This window comes from Stenella coeruleoalba (assembly GCF_951394435.1).
Source record: "Stenella coeruleoalba genome assembly, chromosome: 8".
Classification (NCBI taxonomy): domain Eukaryota; kingdom Metazoa; phylum Chordata; class Mammalia; order Artiodactyla; family Delphinidae; genus Stenella; species Stenella coeruleoalba.
The window spans coordinates 39,197,755-39,216,195 of NC_137154.1; the positions used below are offsets into that span (position 1 = coordinate 39,197,755).

The window sequence follows — 18,441 nt, forward strand, 5'->3', positions numbered from 1 at the left end:
AGAATTACAATTTATAAAAATGAATGCCCTTGGGTATGGACTTTTTCTGTTTTTTCTCCCAGAAGTTAGGGTGTATGTAATGTTATATGGTTGTCAGATTTTAAGAGGATATTTAAATTAACTCTGCATTCCCTGAAATGAATTCTAGATGGGTGGTGTGTTAAATATATACTGCTCAAGTACTTCATCTCATTTTCCCTCAAGGCTGTCCTCAACACCTACTTTTGTAGTGAAACAGCTCCGGTTGTATATGATGCTTCTGGTATGGCTTTTCTGGTAAGAGCTGTAAGGTAGAAATTGGATCTCATACCTCTCTGGACTTTGAAATGAATGGGAAGTGACATCCTTGTTTTATGTCACGATTGTCTGTATAAGAATATAGTTAACTGCTGATCATCTAGGCTACCCAGAAAAAGCATGCCAGGGCAAGCATGGATAGTTAATGACCAAAAAATTTACTGTATGAAAACTACAGTGAACCTTTAAGACTTGTGTGCCAATAGATTTAACTACTTCTGTAACCAGTTTTGTTGTCAAACTGTCAGAGAGTCAAATGGATTGGTTAGAAGGTCACCTGTTCTCCTTTCTGCTTCCCCCTCTCCTTTTATAGTTGTTAACCAGTAATTAAATACCTCAAATCCTAGAAGTAGAAAGGAAGGAAAAAGGGAAAAATGAAGACAGAAAATTCTTTAATGTTTAGATTAAATGAGTATCTAGTATATCCAACCGGAATATTAAAAATAAAATTCTATAGGAAGTATATGAACTAATAAAGAAAAATTCAGATGATAATTGAAAATAGTTAATTCATTTAATTTAGATTTACTATCAGTTACCTTTAATTGTAATAGCATCTGCCCTGGAGTTAGACCATCTGAGTTCAAATTTTGCCTTCTTTATTAATTAGATATGACCGTAGGCAAGTCTTAATATTTTTTTTAAATACAAAATTTTGTGCCTTGATTTCCTTTTCTGTAAAAGAGGGATAATGTACATTATCTAACTCCTATAATTGTTTTGAGAACTAAGTGAGATAATACATGTAGCAGTGCTCAGCATAGGGATTGGTACTTTCTAAACGTCTAGCAAATACTATTTCTGTATCTTTTCAACCATCTCTCCAACATCTATCCATCCATCCATAGCTGTTTGTTTGTCTGTCCATCTATCCATCTTTTGAATGTTTCTAACAACATAGATTGATGATTTGTTGTTTTTGTTTTTTTCCATAATATGTAAAACATTTAAAGTATGAACTGAATTTAATTGGCCAGAGGGTGGGGGAAGAGGAGACAGCCCTGAAAAACCAAGTTATGCACAGAGATCTAGAAGTTTTACTTTAAATCCTCTGGTTAAGTATAATATCTTAATTTTAATTCTGCCTATTCATTTAATAAAATTTAAGTAATTAGGCAAATATTTATTGAGTGTTTTCTTTGTGCAAAATATTGTACTAGGTGCTGTGGGAATACAGAGAAGCCTAGTATTTTATTCTTGCCCTTGAAAAGTTTGTAATCTGGTTGGGATTACATATAAACATATAATTATAGCATATATTTTAAAAAGATTGTGTAAGATAGTATGCGTTGTGTTGAATGAGTTACATAAAAAATAAAATTTCAGAGCACTTATTAGAAGTGATTAGAAGGGTGGACCTAGTTACCTGGAATAGGCTCAGTTGGTTTCCTAGTGATAAGAAAGGAAGGCGAGGGAAATAGGGAGAGACAGGCAGAGCAAAGTCTGGGGGGCAGCAATAAGTGAAGTCCGAGTATATCAGTCTAGTGGAGTAGAAGGTTAAAGTGTAGACTACTAGAAGATAAGTTTAGAAAGATTGATTGGATCTGGATGGAGGGCCTTGAATGCCATAGTCAGGAGTTTGGACTTTTTCTGTCATCAGGGGAGAGCCACTGATTTTTCTCGAGCAAGAGAGTGGCCTGATAATAGGAGTGGCAGTAAGATTGATTTTGAGCTGGAGATGCTGAAATTAGGGAAATCAGTTTACAGTCTGTTGCAAGAGTCTAGGTATGAAGTATAATAAAGCCCTGTACTAAGGTGATTATGAGTGTGGTAAGAAGGTGTGAGCGTGAAAACATTATTAAGAAAGTGTTGATGGAGCTTAATGACAGGCTGGCAATGAGGAGCAAGGATAAAAAAGAGGAGATGGATGTAGGGTTCATGTTTTGAACTTGGATCATGCTGGGCATGATACTCCTCTGGGTGTGAATGGATGAGGGAGGGTGTTGAGGAAAATGATGAATCCAATTTTGTTTTGTTGAGTATGACATAGCAAAGTATATCTTGGTATAATCTTGATGTACTTTTCTAGCAGTCATTTGAGGGCTGTTGTATTTCAGGGAGGTGAAAGAGAGCTCATTGTTGGGGATCTAGATATAAAAATAATGATTTAGATGTTAAGGAATGAGATTTTGGTAAAAAGAATATAGAGAAAGAATAATGTTTAGGTTGGCAGCATTAACATGTGAGTGGCATTTTCTATGATTATCTATTCACCTTAATTTAAAAAAAATAAGCTATTTGCTCATCTCTCCCTCCCTAATTTTTCTTCACTCTTTTTTCCCCAACATTATCAATTATCTACGATGTGTTGTACACTATGCTGCTCACTGGGGACCCAGTAATGAACAAGACAGACATAATCCCTATCTTCATGGAACATATAGAATAAACTTAAAAAAAAAAAACCCAAAATCTATGAATGTTTTCTGTTGTTCTTCCACTTGCCATAAGCTTTTGATAATATTTACACAAGCATTTATCTCCCTGGGTCTGGAAGAAATTTTCTGACAATAGGTTTCCTTTTCTCTTTTTGTGGACACTTTTTATTATTACTATATTGTAAGGAATGTTCTGTAGGATCATAATTTTAGGAACATATTAAATTACTCATCATTGAAGTTAAAAAAATACTGTTTGCCACCACCATCACCAGCCCCCACCCTTGTAGGGGGTTTTTTATTGTGTTAAGCTTATAAGTAAGGTCCTTCAGGGAAAAAACTTTTTTGGCAAGGTGAAGGAAAAAGATCTTTCCTTTAAAACTATCTTATTCCTCACATGCAGACTTCTCTTAATGATATGAAATTTATTTCAAATCACAATAAAACGTGCACTAGACTTTAGACTTTCCCTTTCTCCTGTTTCTCCTGTCCTTATTCTGCTTTTGATTTTGCCACAAAGTCAACCCAGTACCTTCATCTCTCCCTTTCCTCCACTCTTTCCTAATAAAATGGAGGAATGGTGGAATAGGAATGCAATGTAAGACTGGCCATTTCAGGTTTATAAAGGATGAAAGCATCCTTCAAAGGAATGATCTATCTGATTGCAAATGTCTGATTTTAGATGCTGATATTCAAGCTCAGGGAATCTTATGTTGTTGATGGTCCCTAATTCATTGCACTTTCATTCTTTGCTGTGCTACCCCTTCTCCTTCAACTGGTCCTTTTTTTTTTTTTTTTGTGGTACGCGGGCCTCTCACTGTTGTGGCCTCTCCCGTTGCGGAGCACAGCCTCCGGACGTGCAGGCTCAGCAGCCATGGCTCATGGGCCCAGCCGCTCCACGGCATGTGGGATCTTCCCAGACTGGGGCACGAACCCGTGTCCTCTGCATCGGCAGGCGAACTCTCAACCACTGCGCCACCAGGGAAGCCCCAACTGGTCCATTTTTGAGTTAGAGGATTCTAAATGAAATTATTTAGAATAGAGATATCAGGTAAAAATGGAATATCAGGTATTATCTGTAAGATACCTTTCTGATAAAAAGGGGTACATTATTTTTTAAATTTTTTAATTGAAATATATATTTCTGCTTTGTAAATAAGTTCATTTGTATCATTTTTTAAGATTTGACATATAAGTGATATTATATGATATTTGTCTTTCTCTGTCTGACTTACTTCACTTAGTATGATAATCTCCAAGTCCATCCATGTTGCTGCAAATGGCATTATTCCATTCTTTTCTATGGCTGAGTAATATTCCATTGTATATATGTACCAAATCTTCTTTAGCCATTCATCTGTTGATGGACATTTAGGTTGCTTTCATGTCTTGGCTATTATAAATAGTACTGCAGTGAACATTGGGGTGCGTGTATCTTTTTGAATTAGAGTCTTTGTCTTTTCTGGATATATGCCCAGGAGTGGGATTGCTGCATCATATGGTAGCTCTATTTTTACTCTTTTAAGGAAACTCCATCCTGTTCTGCATAGTGGCTGCACCAATTTACATTTCTACCAACAGTGTAGGAGGGTTCTGTTTTCTCCACACCCACTCCAGCATTTATTATTTGTAGACGTTTTGATGATGACCATTCTGACCAGTGTGAGGTGATACCTCGTTGTAGTTTTGATATGCATTTTTCTAATAATTAGCAATGTTGAGCATATTTTAATGAAAAGGAAGACATTATTGGTGAAAGAAGAAAACCCCTATGTTAGGAGTGTTTTGAAATGGGAAAGATAGTTTTTGCCGTATTGGAAGGTATGATGTAAATCTGAGTGTTTTAAATTTTGAGTTAGATAGATAGAAAATCACTTTAGTAAGAGAGCTTTTAAGAAAGCAGTTTGATTGGAGCAACATCTATATTTATATAGATTACTTATAAATCTTCAGCGTATGGGAAAACCATGTCAAATTTTTAGGTCTTTAATACTAACCCAGCTATGGGTTACTGAAATCACTTTCATAGCGGCCCAGCCTGGCCACCACATTTGGATAGGAATTCCAGATGCTGAGTGTCTCAGTAATAAAAGCTGTGGACATGTAGCCTATGCTTGGTTATTTTTCTAAACTTGGATAGAGATAATAAATCAATTTTGTGAGGTGAATTTTCAACCTCAAAAATCCAGGTCACTTTAGAAGACAATAAGGCATAACTTTTTTCTTTTAAGGAAAAGTTAAGATAAAAGCTTTTGAGCTTGGATAATACCTGTCTTTTTCGACCTGCTGAAAGGTTTCTAAGCTAGAAAGAAGTCTCTGAAAGCGTAGTTTTTATAATGGTGGTGCTGCTGACATACACTTAACATTATCAGGTCAAATGGCAGTGATACAATTTGTAGGCCTTATACTCTGTCTGGAAAGTTGTAGTACTCTTATTGGTATTTGTATTCACTTTTTGTTAATTGGCCTTTCTTGTTGTTTTCCATTTTAATTTACTGTAAGACTAATAAGTCTTGTTAAATAACAAAGATTGCATCACAGCATTCAGCATTGAAATGCACTCCTTTTTGGGGGAAGCCAGATAGATGTGTTTACTCTGTAGAGAGATTTGATTTTTTGTTTTCTTCATGGTAATTATGTTTGCACTTTGCTGATCACTAGTTGTGCATTATTACAATGGAAGGTGGCAATTTGATTGTCTTCATTTGGAGAAACAAGTAATTTTATATTCACTAAGCTGTCGTCAGGTAACACTAACTCACAGTACTAAGAGCTCCTGGCAATGTGGCTTGGCACCTATATTTAACTGCTTTGATGCTTGTGTAACCTCTGCTGAATCAGAAATACTTTGCCTGCTGGAAATGGTTTTCAGGGTTGTACAATGAGGTTTTCATTAAGTAGACAAACTGAAAATGAACTGCAAAGCCACGGCTGTTTCTCTCTTCCCTTTCCCCTTCGTCCCTCCCCCTTCTCCTCTCCTTCCCCACCCTCTCCTGTTCCCCTCCCCATTCCTCTTCTTCCTGGTCCTCCTCCTCTTATTTGATAAGAACCTGAAATTTATACCTTATTTCATTACATGAAAGAGAGAAATTGCTGGCTCGCTTTATTTAGCTAAAGGAGAACCTCAGAGATTAGCTTCTTTATATAATTTTGCTCACTGGCACGATGTGTGAGCTTTCATTTTTTGAAACTATTCATACAGTATAAATTTTCATTTTTCTCTTTTTTCTGGCAATATTAAAAAGTGGAAATAGAGATGAGAATGGAAAAGTATAGTGACAGCTTCCTACCTACCCTTTCTCTCTGAGAAGTTATTGTCCTGGCTTATAATATTTATTGATAATTGGATACGATATCCATATTGGGCTTCCATATTTGTGGATTGGTTTTAAGCTGACAAAGACATGTTTGATATTCACTTTAAAAATTATGGTTCTCATTTCATGTGAAGAGGAGATTCAAAGTGAATCTATATCAATAAATTCATTCTGCTATTATTTTAGACAGCTTTCTTTCACTCAAGCCGCATAGAAGTCTTTCATTTGAGTTATAAAGTCATTGTGCTTGATTAAAATCCTCTTAGTTAGTGTGTATTTATAGTAGCCATTGTTTGGTTTTGCTCTTATTGTTGGGTGACTGGTTTTATTTAAATATTCTGGGCCTGGCTTTCCAAAGCAAAGATCTCAACAAGTTACTGGTAGATAAGCTTTGGGAAAAATTCAGTATTGTTGCTATCAAGCAAAAAGTATAGATAGAGGTGACATGAAGGCAAGTTGTTTTGATCCCAGGAAGAAACTGGATACTCAGAGACACATGTAATAATTATAGGTTTTCCATAGGCAGTCAGTCAGGCAGGCCAGTCATTAGGCTGGTTGCCTGCCTCCTCCAGCAGATACTAACCAATTAGACAGAGATGGTTACGTGATGTAACATTATCAGGAGAAACAATTCATGAGTCAAAGCATTCCAAGACATATGAGCTCTAGTCCAAAGAACAGTCTTAAGCTATATAAAGTGACAGCAATATTGTCAGCTAAATATAAACTCTAGAAACACAAACTTTTGATGACTTGAGAAGAATCTGTTCCAGGTAGTCCCTGTTTTGTAAGAACCTCAGAAGGCCTTTGAATACAGTTTTGGAACTTTGGTGTGAAAAATTAGAAGCCTTAAATAAGTCAAAATCCATTAATTTAAGCCCTTTCTTAGACATACTTCAAGGGCTCCAGTGTATTTCATTTCCCTCATCACTACTGATTTGACAACTAACTCAAATCAATGAGTTTTCTTCTAACAGATATTGTCTGTATACGTTACCATATATACTCTGAAAGAGCCACTACAGACTTTAAAAGATAGGTTTATAACTCTCCAAGGTAACTCTGAAAGCTTATAAGCTTCTTTTTCATGGAATTTTCTTGTTTGCTTATTAAAGAGATAGAAGAGAGAGAAAAACCTGGCAGAAGCCTAGGGAAGATTGGAGGTGGAGTGAGGGACAGGCGGTAGCGCTGGATAAAACAGTACAAGAATCAATAACAACCCTCAGGCTTTACCTGAATGAAGCAGGAAAAGTTTTAAAAGGGTTATCTTCATTTTAATGTCTGAAATAAGGGTCCCTCCCCCTGCCTGTCCACCCTCCCCCCAATACTTAAACGTGGGAATTAGAGGTACAGGAAGAGGGTTTTAAAATCATTCTTTACCCTAGGCTGGGTGGCCTGGCGTCCTTTGTAGGGGTTCCTGGATATTGTGCATTTTGGCAGCTGAACATATATGTTACTCATGCTCCTTAAAATGAGAGGCACTGTGTTACATTTTTGGAAAATTATTTGTTTATTTCTCAGTATCAGATCAATTGCAGCATTAAATTAACAGTGAACTACCTGACTGAAATAAGTCTACCTTGGTAGCCTGGGGCTGAGTTGCAAAAAGAAATGTGAATGTTGGCCTGAAATTTTAATTTTTTCTTTAAGTAAACCAACTATTAAAATGTTGCTTTATGTTAAAAACAGGGCTTCTTTTGAGTAAATGTAGCACACGTAAAAAGTGAATGCCATTTGATAATAATCTCAGAAGTAATGAAAACATTTGAAAAAACAGGTTAAAAATATTGTTGTAATAAATTCAGTGGCTCCTTTGGATAATCATGTCAGTCCCAAATGATAGTTTTGAGGTGAATTCCTTCCAAGCAATGGTAAAGAAAAAAAAAAATTAATTTCAAGTGACTATGCCTTATGAGAAAGTTGTTTTAAAAAATCCTGACTTTTAGACATAAAAATAACTGTTTTTTCTTTTTTAAATAACACCATCAAATAAGAAAGATTTAAAAAAAAATAAGAAAGATTTAAAGTTCTAGAAAATAAGGTTTTTCTGAGATAGAGGACTTAATGTGTAGATATCCAGTCCTCATCATTTTATCAAGTCTTGGACCAGCTAATCTTGATTTCTTGTTAAAGAACATAAAGGAAATTTACCGTCTGCGTAGGTTGGTAATGGTCTAAACATTCAGCTTTTATACTGGGGTTTTGGAGTAAAATAATTATAATCTTCCTAGAGGTACTACTACTGGCTTCCTAGAAAACTTTATCACTTACTGGAGACTTTATCTCCTACAATCTCATTTTCAAAAGTCCTAAGCCCTGAAGTTCTTCCCAACGGCTGGCATCCTGGGAATTCACTTGATCTGCTGGGCAGAGACATTTCAAACTCGGGAACACATGATGGGAATTTAGTTTTATGTGTCCAAAGATATGTTATTCTCTTTGGAGGTTTTACTTGATAATAGCTATGCCCCAGAAAACCATCTTGTTTAACCAATGTGATAAGTTGACAATGTAGTTTTTCTCTCTGATTATAATGTACTCTGTGTAGTCAATACACTGGTACCATGTGAGTGTAATTTCCTCTTTTATTTTATCTCCAATGCACTGTATTATAAATAAACAGTTAAAAAAAACACCAAACAAATCTGTTGCATCTCCTTTTAAGATTGTACCACTGTAGACACTTGTTCTGGTAAAGTAGAATTGGGCGCATTTGATTGCATTTAAATTTTTCATGCTTCAGCAGTTTGGCTGGGAGCACAGTAAAGAAAAATCCCATGAGCGAGGATAGTTTAGAATAATAGAACTTGATTTTGTGTATTATAGCGGCAACATTTGCGCTGCTTTAGTTAGGGTTGTGTCAGCACTTCCATTATAAACCCCTGTTTTCAAGGGGTATAACTAGGGAGATTTTTTTTTTAATACAAATTAAAAAAACAATTCATTTGAATGATTTTTAAGTTATAATAGTGCAAAAATAAAACAAAGTTAAGTCACATAGAAATTGACCGTTTTCACAAGGATTTTAATTCTTTTGCTTATTAGTTGTATATGGCAGCAGCTAAAGTAAGATACTGTTCTAATACACTGGGAGTGAAAGTTTTTGTAATGAAAAATTACTAACATGAGGATTAAAAATAAAAGTAAGCATCCCATGTGATATTTTAAATCATTAAAGCAAGTGTATATTTGATTTATGAGTTTTTGTAGGAGAGTAGCCATGGTGCAATGACTACCATGCTAGGTAAAGGTATTACCAAAAGTCAAGTATCTTTGCAACTTCTAGAATACAGTTTAGTTGGTCTAGTAAAAGGGAAAGCTAAAGTAAAGAAGTAGTGAAATGAATGAGAATGTAATCAGTAAATTGAAGGATTCTATAACAAATAATTTTGCAAAAAATAATCAGTAAATTGAACCTAATAATCAGTAAATCCAAGACACTTAAAACTGCATTGAAAAGAATTTGTGCACATTTTCCTTTTAAAAATGCAACAGGGCTTCCCTGGTGGCACAGTGGTTGAGAGTCTGCCTGCTGATGCAGGGAACACGGGTTCGTGCCCCGGTCCGGGAAGATCCCACATGCCGTGGAGCGGCTAGGCCCGTGAGGCATGGCCGCCGAGCCTGCGCGTCTGGAGCCTGTGCTCCGCAACGGGAGAGGCCACAACAGTGAGAGGCCTGCGTACCGCAAAAAAAAAAAAGAAAAAAAAAATGCAAGAAAGTCACCATCCGAAACAAAAAACTACAACAAAACCATCAATAAAAAACAAACCTGAAAGAAGCCCAACAATTTTATCAAAAGGAAATGTCTACAGGGGGGCAATACCTAGCTAAAAGAAAAAGAGTCACCTTTTTTTCTGCTAACGACATATTGAGAACTAAAGGAAACACAAGAAATTAAATTAAATATGATATGGAAAAGTATTCTTGGAACAAAAAAACGTTAATTCCTTTGCTAAAGGGAGGGATTTTGAAGTTGAGTATGCCTTCCTTGGTTTTTAAGTATTATTGTCTTACCTTTCCCCTCTTCTTGTCCCTTAATGATGATGTGAACTGAGGATGAACAGTCAGATTTAATATTGCTTTTTTTTGGCAGCCTATCTTTTATTTGAAACCTTGGTACACATTTGTATTTGTAGGTGCAAAATAAAAGACAAAATGTGTGATGTTATAAATTGGTAGCTTTCCTGAATGGTCACTGGAGGAATCACCAGAAGACTGTTGATGAAGTAGAGGTGAAGCCTTTCCTCACTAATTGTATTCAGTGTGTAATTTCTAAACTTCCCTCTGAATTTTGATTTTCAATTAACACTCCCCATTTGAAAATAATTTTCTATTTAATGTAATTGCAGGAAGTAATTTATTGGCTGATTAAGACAGAGGGCCCAGCCTTCCTTAAGAAAACACTCTAACAAACCAGCCTTTAAACTCAACCCATAGCTTTGGACAGCTTTAGTCTATTTTTACAGCTGCATGGTTGTGTTTAATTAGGATTGTGCACTATTGTTCATTGGTGCAGTTTATAGTTGAAATTATTCTTAAGAGACTTTTCATTTTGGGTTTTGTGTTGTGATTAATTTATACTAAACCAACAATCACAGATATTGCTATTGGAAGGAGCCAAGTCACTTTATAATAAGAGGACGTTTGTTGGGGAACTAAAGTCACTCTGAGTTTTGGATTATGACTTTCAATTGTATTTAGCTGTTTTAAAAAGCAGCAGTAAATTCATTCTTTTGTCTTTAATGTGAATGATTACATTATTGGTACTGTTATTATCTGAACTATGAAAACACTCTTCTTGTTAATGGCAAGCTCTTGATAAATTTGCAAAAGAGTTATAATTTGCCTGGTTTTACTATAGTATTTATGAGGCTAATGAAGTAAGTTCTAGATGATTCCTGTATTACAAGAAACATCATTTGGTATCATTTTCTGTAAGTTTATATGCATTTCTCCATTTGTCATTATTGATAGAAATTAGTCAAGGATATACTTATCTAATTCTTTGATAAAGTACTCATTAGAACATTTTTCTTTCTCCTCAAAGAAAACATAGACATACTTCTGTACTTTTTTTCCTCCATATTATTTTCTAGTATCAAATCTAGTAGATTAAATTTTTATTATTTGTAGAATGATTATTATAAGTAGGTATCAGCATTTTAATGTGTTTCAAAGTACTTCAAAAGCCCGTAATACTTTTATTTAGAACTGTGCATAATTAGATTAGCTGATCTTACATTAATTTTTTTCACTGTAGGATACTAAATCTGAGCCCCCTCATTAATTGTGAGAAATTTAGCATTAGCTGTTAAATCCTATGTGAAACATGGGCTGCTACATAAAAACTACTGTTTAAATTGGAATTAACTTAATTATTTTTCTTTGCACTTGATATTTCCTTCACTGCAATATTCATGAAAGCATGTGACAGATTTGTAAATTTAACTGTTAATCTCAGATTTCTAGACCCTTTAATCAGTATTTATTTGTCTGTAGAAACAGTACTAGCAAGTTAATGATTTGCTAATTTGAAAAATGCTCATGTGGTTTCCTATGTTAACTGATTTGTGCATTTTAAAAAAATAGTATGAAATCAATTAATGTTAAAGAGCAATTAAGGTGGAGATTTTATTCCTTTCGTTACACAGCAATTTTAGAGCTAACTGTACTATAAATCAAAAACAATGTAAAGTTTTAGAAAATATACCTAATTGCCTCTTCTTTTAAGTTATAAACTTCTGGTGATTTTATTTCTAAACATTTTTCTAAGAAAATCATTTCGATAAAGTGATATTCTAAAAGTTTTGCAATTCTGTCTAACAATCATGATTTTCTGATTGTATATGAAAGCATAGAATGAAGACCTTGTCTTCACTGTGCTGAGTGTAGTTGATGTTTACTTGTGGATACATAGAAGAATGTGCAGTAATTGTTTTTGGAGTTTTAAGATTATGAATAGTAGGCATTTTACTCTTCATAGTAAATGCTTTGAATCTTATATGTACTTTCTAATATAAAATGGAAGCATAGTTATTTCATATACTCAATTAAAATGTCACAAAATTGCCTTAAAACTAATCTAGCATTGTCAGTTACTTAATCAGTATGTCACTTAAAAGTTTACTTGTAGCAATTGACACAGCTTGAAGGTCTTTAGAAAAAGATCAGATTGACACTAATCAGTGTTAGGCCTAGTACTCATAATACAAGGTATAAACTAAGAAGTCAGGACCAAGTTTGTTTAGGATTTTTATCATAGATTGCTTACTCTCCTGATTATATTTTCTTACATAGACTTCCTTTGTTCCTACATAAAGCATAAGAGAAATTTGGATATTTGTAATTTCAACTTATCCCTCAAACTGGCTCATTTGCTGTTCATTCATTCATTTTTTTCATTGCTAGCCATCAACTGAATTACTCTCAATAATCTAGTTGGGAGAACTGGGAGGAAAAATACACACATACATATACTATACATTATGAAAACTTATTCCATAAAAATTTCATTTGTGGATTGGTAAGAAAGAAAATGTGCAGCAATTACTGGGAAGAAGTTTGCTTGAGTTAAAAGGAAAGAGGGAAAGTGGAACAGATAAGCTAAGAGTTCTTTTTCAGTGGTTTAGAGTAGATCATAAACATTTCTGAAGTTAGAGAACTTTCTTTTTTTCCTGAATTAGTCACATGTAAGGGATGGTTTATTCTTTTGTCATTGACAGCCCTTTTAAAAATCCATGCTGTTTCCTTATTCTGCAGAAGAATGTCTTCCAAGCAAGCCACCTCTCCATTTGCCAGTGCAGCTGATGGAGAGGAAGCAATGACCCAAGATTTGACCTCAAGGGAAAAGGAAGAGGGCAGTGATCAACATGTGGCCTCCCATCTGCCTCTGCACCCCATAATGCACAACAAACCTCACTCTGAGGAGCTACCAACACTTGTCAATACCATTCAACAGGATGCTGACTGGGACAGTGTTCTGTCGTCTCAGCAAAGAATGGTGAGCTTTTAAAATCTGGCCACTGTCACCAAGTATGTCTGTTATTATGGGCTCATTACAAATAAGTGTTTTAGAGAAAGCTCAGAATCCGTATCATTAGAGTTATTTGTGTTCAGGCGCTGAAAATGACCACCTTGTATATTATTAATATATTAATACTAGTTAGTGGGAAAAATTGGAAAATCGTTTGTGGTTTTGTTTTTGTCCATTATTAGGTTGACTTGCCAAAAGATATTTAATTTAATTTCGGGGGAGATTTGGTTATTTTATTCTCTGATTCTCTGTATTTAAGGTGGTGACCTTGATAATACCACAAAATAGGTAGTATGATCCAGTAAAGTGCGGCTGTGTATTAATATTGAAAAATTATAATAAGCAAACATATCTATGTGAATGAGGTCATATAGTGAATACATTTTCAGTGAGGAAATGCAGGTATTTATCATAAATAACAGTAATTCTTGATTTATAATAAAGCTTTTCTCACTTATGTGCGTATATATTAATTTCAAAAGGACATGCAGAGCTCCTGAGTATCATTCAATCAAACTGCAGGAGTTTGCCCTAAAGGTAGAAAAAACAATGTCTAATACATGCAGTGTATTAGCCAGCTTTCCCATGTTAAATTCTACCTGTAACCATCAAAATAGGTACCATAATAAGTGACATTACTTATCTAGTTTAAAGCAAAAATATTAACTTTTTTAACATTTGAAACTGACCAAAATCTTAACATATTTTATTAGATTAGGAATTTTAAACCCTGTTTTACATGTCTTAACTTTTGGCTAAATTAATGAAAAGTATTTTAAGTGGGGAATGGGGAAAAGATTTGTTCCTTAATAAAAACTAAGGTAATATTTAAAAATGCCTTTACTCTAATAGCATTTTAAAATTCTTGCTCTATGCTTAATGTTTCAGAAACAATTCAAAGATTTAATTTTATAATTTATGGAGGCAGACATTTTTCTTTTTCAGATGATTCTGCAGGCACAATTAGTACTCGGAAGCAGTAGCTGAGAAATAGGGGATTGGACTAGACTATACTGTTCTAGACTAACTTTAGGTTGAAAGGGGATCATCATTATGCAGTTAGACCCCCTGGAAGATTTGTTTTCCTTGCATAGGGGGAAGAGAGAAGGTATAATAAAGCAAGGATAAAAGTCTGTTTTCTTAATTGAACATAAGCAGTTCATTTTATAACTCCAATATAGCATGGGTGAAATAGATATTCAGTCACTGTCACTGGCTTTTTGGCAAAATAATAGGGCTATGTTTTATCTTTATTTCAACAAATCATTATGGTGCACCTCCTCTGTGCCCAGCATTCTGCTGGGTACTGGCTGTCTAGTAAATAAAACATGCATGATTATGCCTTCATGGAGCTTATATCTAGGAGAGGGAACAAAAATAAATATACACATACAAAAATATAATTAAAATTTGATATGTGTTAAGAAGAAAAAGAACATAATGCCATGTGAGAACATAATGAAATAAACCTCATTTAGAATGGATGGATAGGAATGCCCTCTTTGACCTAAGGATGATAAGAACTAACCACGCAAAAAATAGAAGAAAGAGTAAAAATAGCAGAGGGAACATCATGTATGAAATATCTGAGGTGAGAAAAATATAGCTGAGTTTCAGAAAATGAAAGATAGTTCTTGTAGCTGAAGTGTAATGAGCGAGGGTGAGACATAGCATCAGATATGGTTGGAGAGATTGGTAGGGGCTAGTTATCCGACGAGACCTTGTAGATAACATTATGGAAGTGAGATTTGATACTAAGTGCAATGGAAAGCCATCGAAGGGTTTAAGAACATTTCAGAAAGATAGTTCTGTGACTGTATATAAATAGATGTGGGGAAGATGGAGTGAAAGGAGGAAGACCTGCTGGGAAGCTATTTCAGAAATCCAGGTAAGAGATGATGGTGGCTTGGATTAGTGTGGAGGCAGATGGGCTAGGGAGAAGGGTTAGGTTCAAGATATATTTTAGCTTTTATGCCAAATATACTCATGGACAAATCAGAATAACTACACTGGAAAATACAGGTTGAGGCAGAAATAATACAGTTCAAATTCTACTTCTTTAGAGCACTCTTTACTTATTTTTCTTAGTATAATTTAGTTTGTATATTGGCAAGTGCAAAATTGCTTCGGTGAGTTATTCTCAAAGTTTCATGATCTAAAATTTTGTCAGAAAATAGATATTAATAATTTGCTTACCAAATTTACAAGTGGGATTTATGGTAGTCTAAAATAGTTTAAATTTACAAATATGTTATATTAATATAAAGAAATCATACTTGCTGGAAATGTTTTCAAACTTTCATTGTCTTCTGATATCAAACATTACTTTGCACTGGAGCCTTTGTGTATTCTGAATGTCCAGAAGCCAAAATATTTTGTTTTAGCTCCCACTCTATAGTATTTCCCAGCTGTGTACTTATATGGTATAATAAAAGGATTTAACAATTGGGAAATAGCAGCTGCATTTGGAAATTCCCTTTTCATTTGATAGATTCAATAATGTATAACAAGTGTAACATCAGACCTGTAATGACTTATACCGCAAGTATCATATCACTGACCAATTTTTCTTTACAGCAAAGGAAAACACTAGAAGGATTTTAGGTTTCTGGACAGCCTTGCAAACCTATATATATTGAGTGTATGTGTTGTAGTAAGGTGACTGTGATGAGAGTAAAACTTAATAAACACTTTGCCTCATTCTACATTCAAGTAAATATTAAATCCGGAATAATTGTTATGAAGTTAAGTGAAACTTAGTTTTCTTCAGTGGATCCTATTTGTTATGCACTGTAATTGAACCTCATAAAATCAGCGTAGAGAAATAAAATTTAAAAGAAAGTCTAAAAACAACAACAGAGATTTTATCAGCGCTTAACTCAGTTTCCATTGTAATTTGCTTTCTGTGATGGCCCTCACTCATGAACAGTTAGAAACAGGCACTAAAAGTTTCTTATATACTGGGTTCAGGAAGGGTTTTACTTTGAAGTATCAACACCACAGAGGAGCTTTTCTGTAAGACAGGGTAAAGACAAAGCAGAGAATTTCTGCTAATCCCTACCTCTGGATTAGAAAAAAAATCTTTAGATGTTAAAATTTGTATTAATTATTTTGATGTTGCACTCCAACAAAATATGAGACTATACAGTTTCAAACGAGTGAAAAAATTCATTGTGGAATAAGCAAAGGAGAATAGAAACTTAGAGAACAGAAATTTTAGGGATCAGCATTCCAAGACCAATTGAAGATAAAAAAATTTTAGACTCTGATTTTAATTACCATTACTTATATTATGGACACCAAAATGTTCTATTTTAAATTTAGTGTGCTATGTTAATTGGTAAGATCCATTTGAAGGCTGAAAAGTTAGTGTAAATAAGAATTCACTGTCCTTGCTTACTATGTACAACCACTACTATTTTCATTATGGTACCAGTGTACCAGCACCTTTTTTGTAGAGGAATTTTGACACTATTTGAAATATGTTTTTGCTCCCATTAGAACTGATTCATTAGACAGGAATAAATTCACATAATTTTTTCATCAAAAAATGTATAGTGTACCATTCTTTTTAATGTAAACAAGCATGAAGAACATTTTGTAGTAATATTTAGTGGCTAGCATATAATATTGTGTGTGATGATTATCTGCTAACGATTACTTGAGTGTGTAGCACCTACTAAGTTCTAAGCACAGGGACTTTCTTGTGAATAAGACAGGAATGATCCCCTCACAGAGTGAGACAATTTTAGACAATGGTAAGTACAATAAAGAAAATTAAATAAGAAAATGTTATTGAGAATGACTACTTTAAACAAACCAGGGAAGGTCTTTTTGAAGAGGTGACATTTGAGTTGAGATTTGAATAATGAAAGGGAGACAACTATACAAAAATTTGGGGGAAGACACACAGCTAGAATATATAGTAAGTGCAGAAACCTCTTGGTTGGTGTGTTTGAGCAATAGGAAACAATGGAGTGTCTGCAGTGGAATGGGTGAGGGAGAGAATGGTATGAGATGAAATCTAGGAGGCAGGCAGATGACAGATACTACGGGGTATCATAGGCTACAGTGAGGTGTTTCGACTTTACTTCAAGTGAAAGAGGAAGCCATTGGAAGATTTTAAGCAAGAGACTACCATGATTTGATTTATGTTTTTAAAAGATCATATTAGCCGCTGTGTACATAATGGATTGCAAGAGATAAAACCACAAACAAGGGCACCTATTAGGAAAACTGTTGCAGTAGTGCAGGTGAGTTTGATGGTAAGTGGAAGAGTGGACAGTTGGGGAGTTTATTCTTTGAAGAGTTCCCATAGAGTCTGAAGAAGACAAGATTCACACAGAGGGTGAGGAGAATATGTTATGTAATATATATGTGGGCAGAAATTTAGTCAAGAATGAACAGGAAGTGAAGTCAATGAGACCAGGGCACGCGGAAGGGTAAGGCTTGCTCCTGGACCAAGAATGGTCCCGTGTGAGGACAGAAACTTTTTGCCTAATAGGGAGATATTTACAGGTGACTTCCAGGGTAGGTTATGGGAATGTGGGCTAGACACCAACAGTATCTCTTACAAGATCCCCAAAGTGACAGGATTCTAAGTGGGACCTCTTGCATGCATGTGCACCTGTGCACTTACATGCATTCTCATACTGATATATATTTTAAGTCAAAATGGGATTATATGCATTTGGCTTTTAACTACTAGTCTAATTAGGTAGAAATAATCACACTGGACCCTCAGGCCCAGAATATCAGAACTCCTTATTTTAGAGACCTACGTAAATTCCCCCAAGTTTTATCTTCTAGAAAAGTTTAAAAAATAATATTCCACTATAAATAAAAGATGCCAATAAAGTCTCTTGTTGTAATTAAAAAAAATAATAGGCATGTTGAGATATTTAGTAAATAACTGTTGGGAACAATACTTTCTTGCTTGCAAACAATTTCTCCTCTCTGCGTTTCTTGCTTTCAGTTCAATGAAGTTGCTAATCAACTTTGAAGTGTTCTATGTAGTTCGCTTTGAGTCATAAAAATTCTGGTGTGGACTTTGTACCATTCCTGGGAATGGAGCTGTTGCCATTACATGATAACATAGTCCAGGAACTTTGGGTGAGGATTTAATCCTTCCCAGCCATGCTTTATGTTGTGACAGACTTTTAGAAGATTTCTAATTTTGTTACCTTTTAAAAGATTTTAAAAACTTGAATTGTTCCCAGTTTTTGGTAAGATTTAGTAATTTAAGGCAGTAGGTAGCACTCAAATAAAATTTATTTATTTTTTATTTTTATTATTTTCCTCACGTTTACTTTAGAAAGTATAGTGAAACCCACTGGTTCACCCGATCCGAACTATGTGCAAGGTTTATGTTCATCTTTTTGTTACCTGATTGGGTCTATGAAGCACTGGGGAAAAA

The 18,441-nt window shown here is 34.7% G+C and overlaps 1 protein-coding gene across 8 annotated transcripts in view; it reads left to right on the forward strand.

Moving 5' to 3' along the window:
- SOX6 (SRY-box transcription factor 6) overlaps window positions 1-18,441 on the forward strand; it is a gene marked incomplete at its 3' end in the record, with an annotated part of 516,843 nt that overhangs the window by 122,540 nt on the left and 375,862 nt on the right. For 7 of the 8 annotated variants that reach the window (XM_079928497.1, XM_079928500.1, XM_079928502.1 and 4 more), the window contains exon 4: window positions 12,752-12,992. In XM_079928497.1, coding sequence (XP_079784623.1) covers window positions 12,756-12,992 — 237 coding nt within the window. In that variant the 5' untranslated portion in view covers window positions 12,752-12,755. Of the gene's footprint in view, window positions 1-12,464; window positions 12,993-18,441 lie in introns of those variants that run through there. The other variant, XM_079928498.1, reaches the window with a different exon arrangement.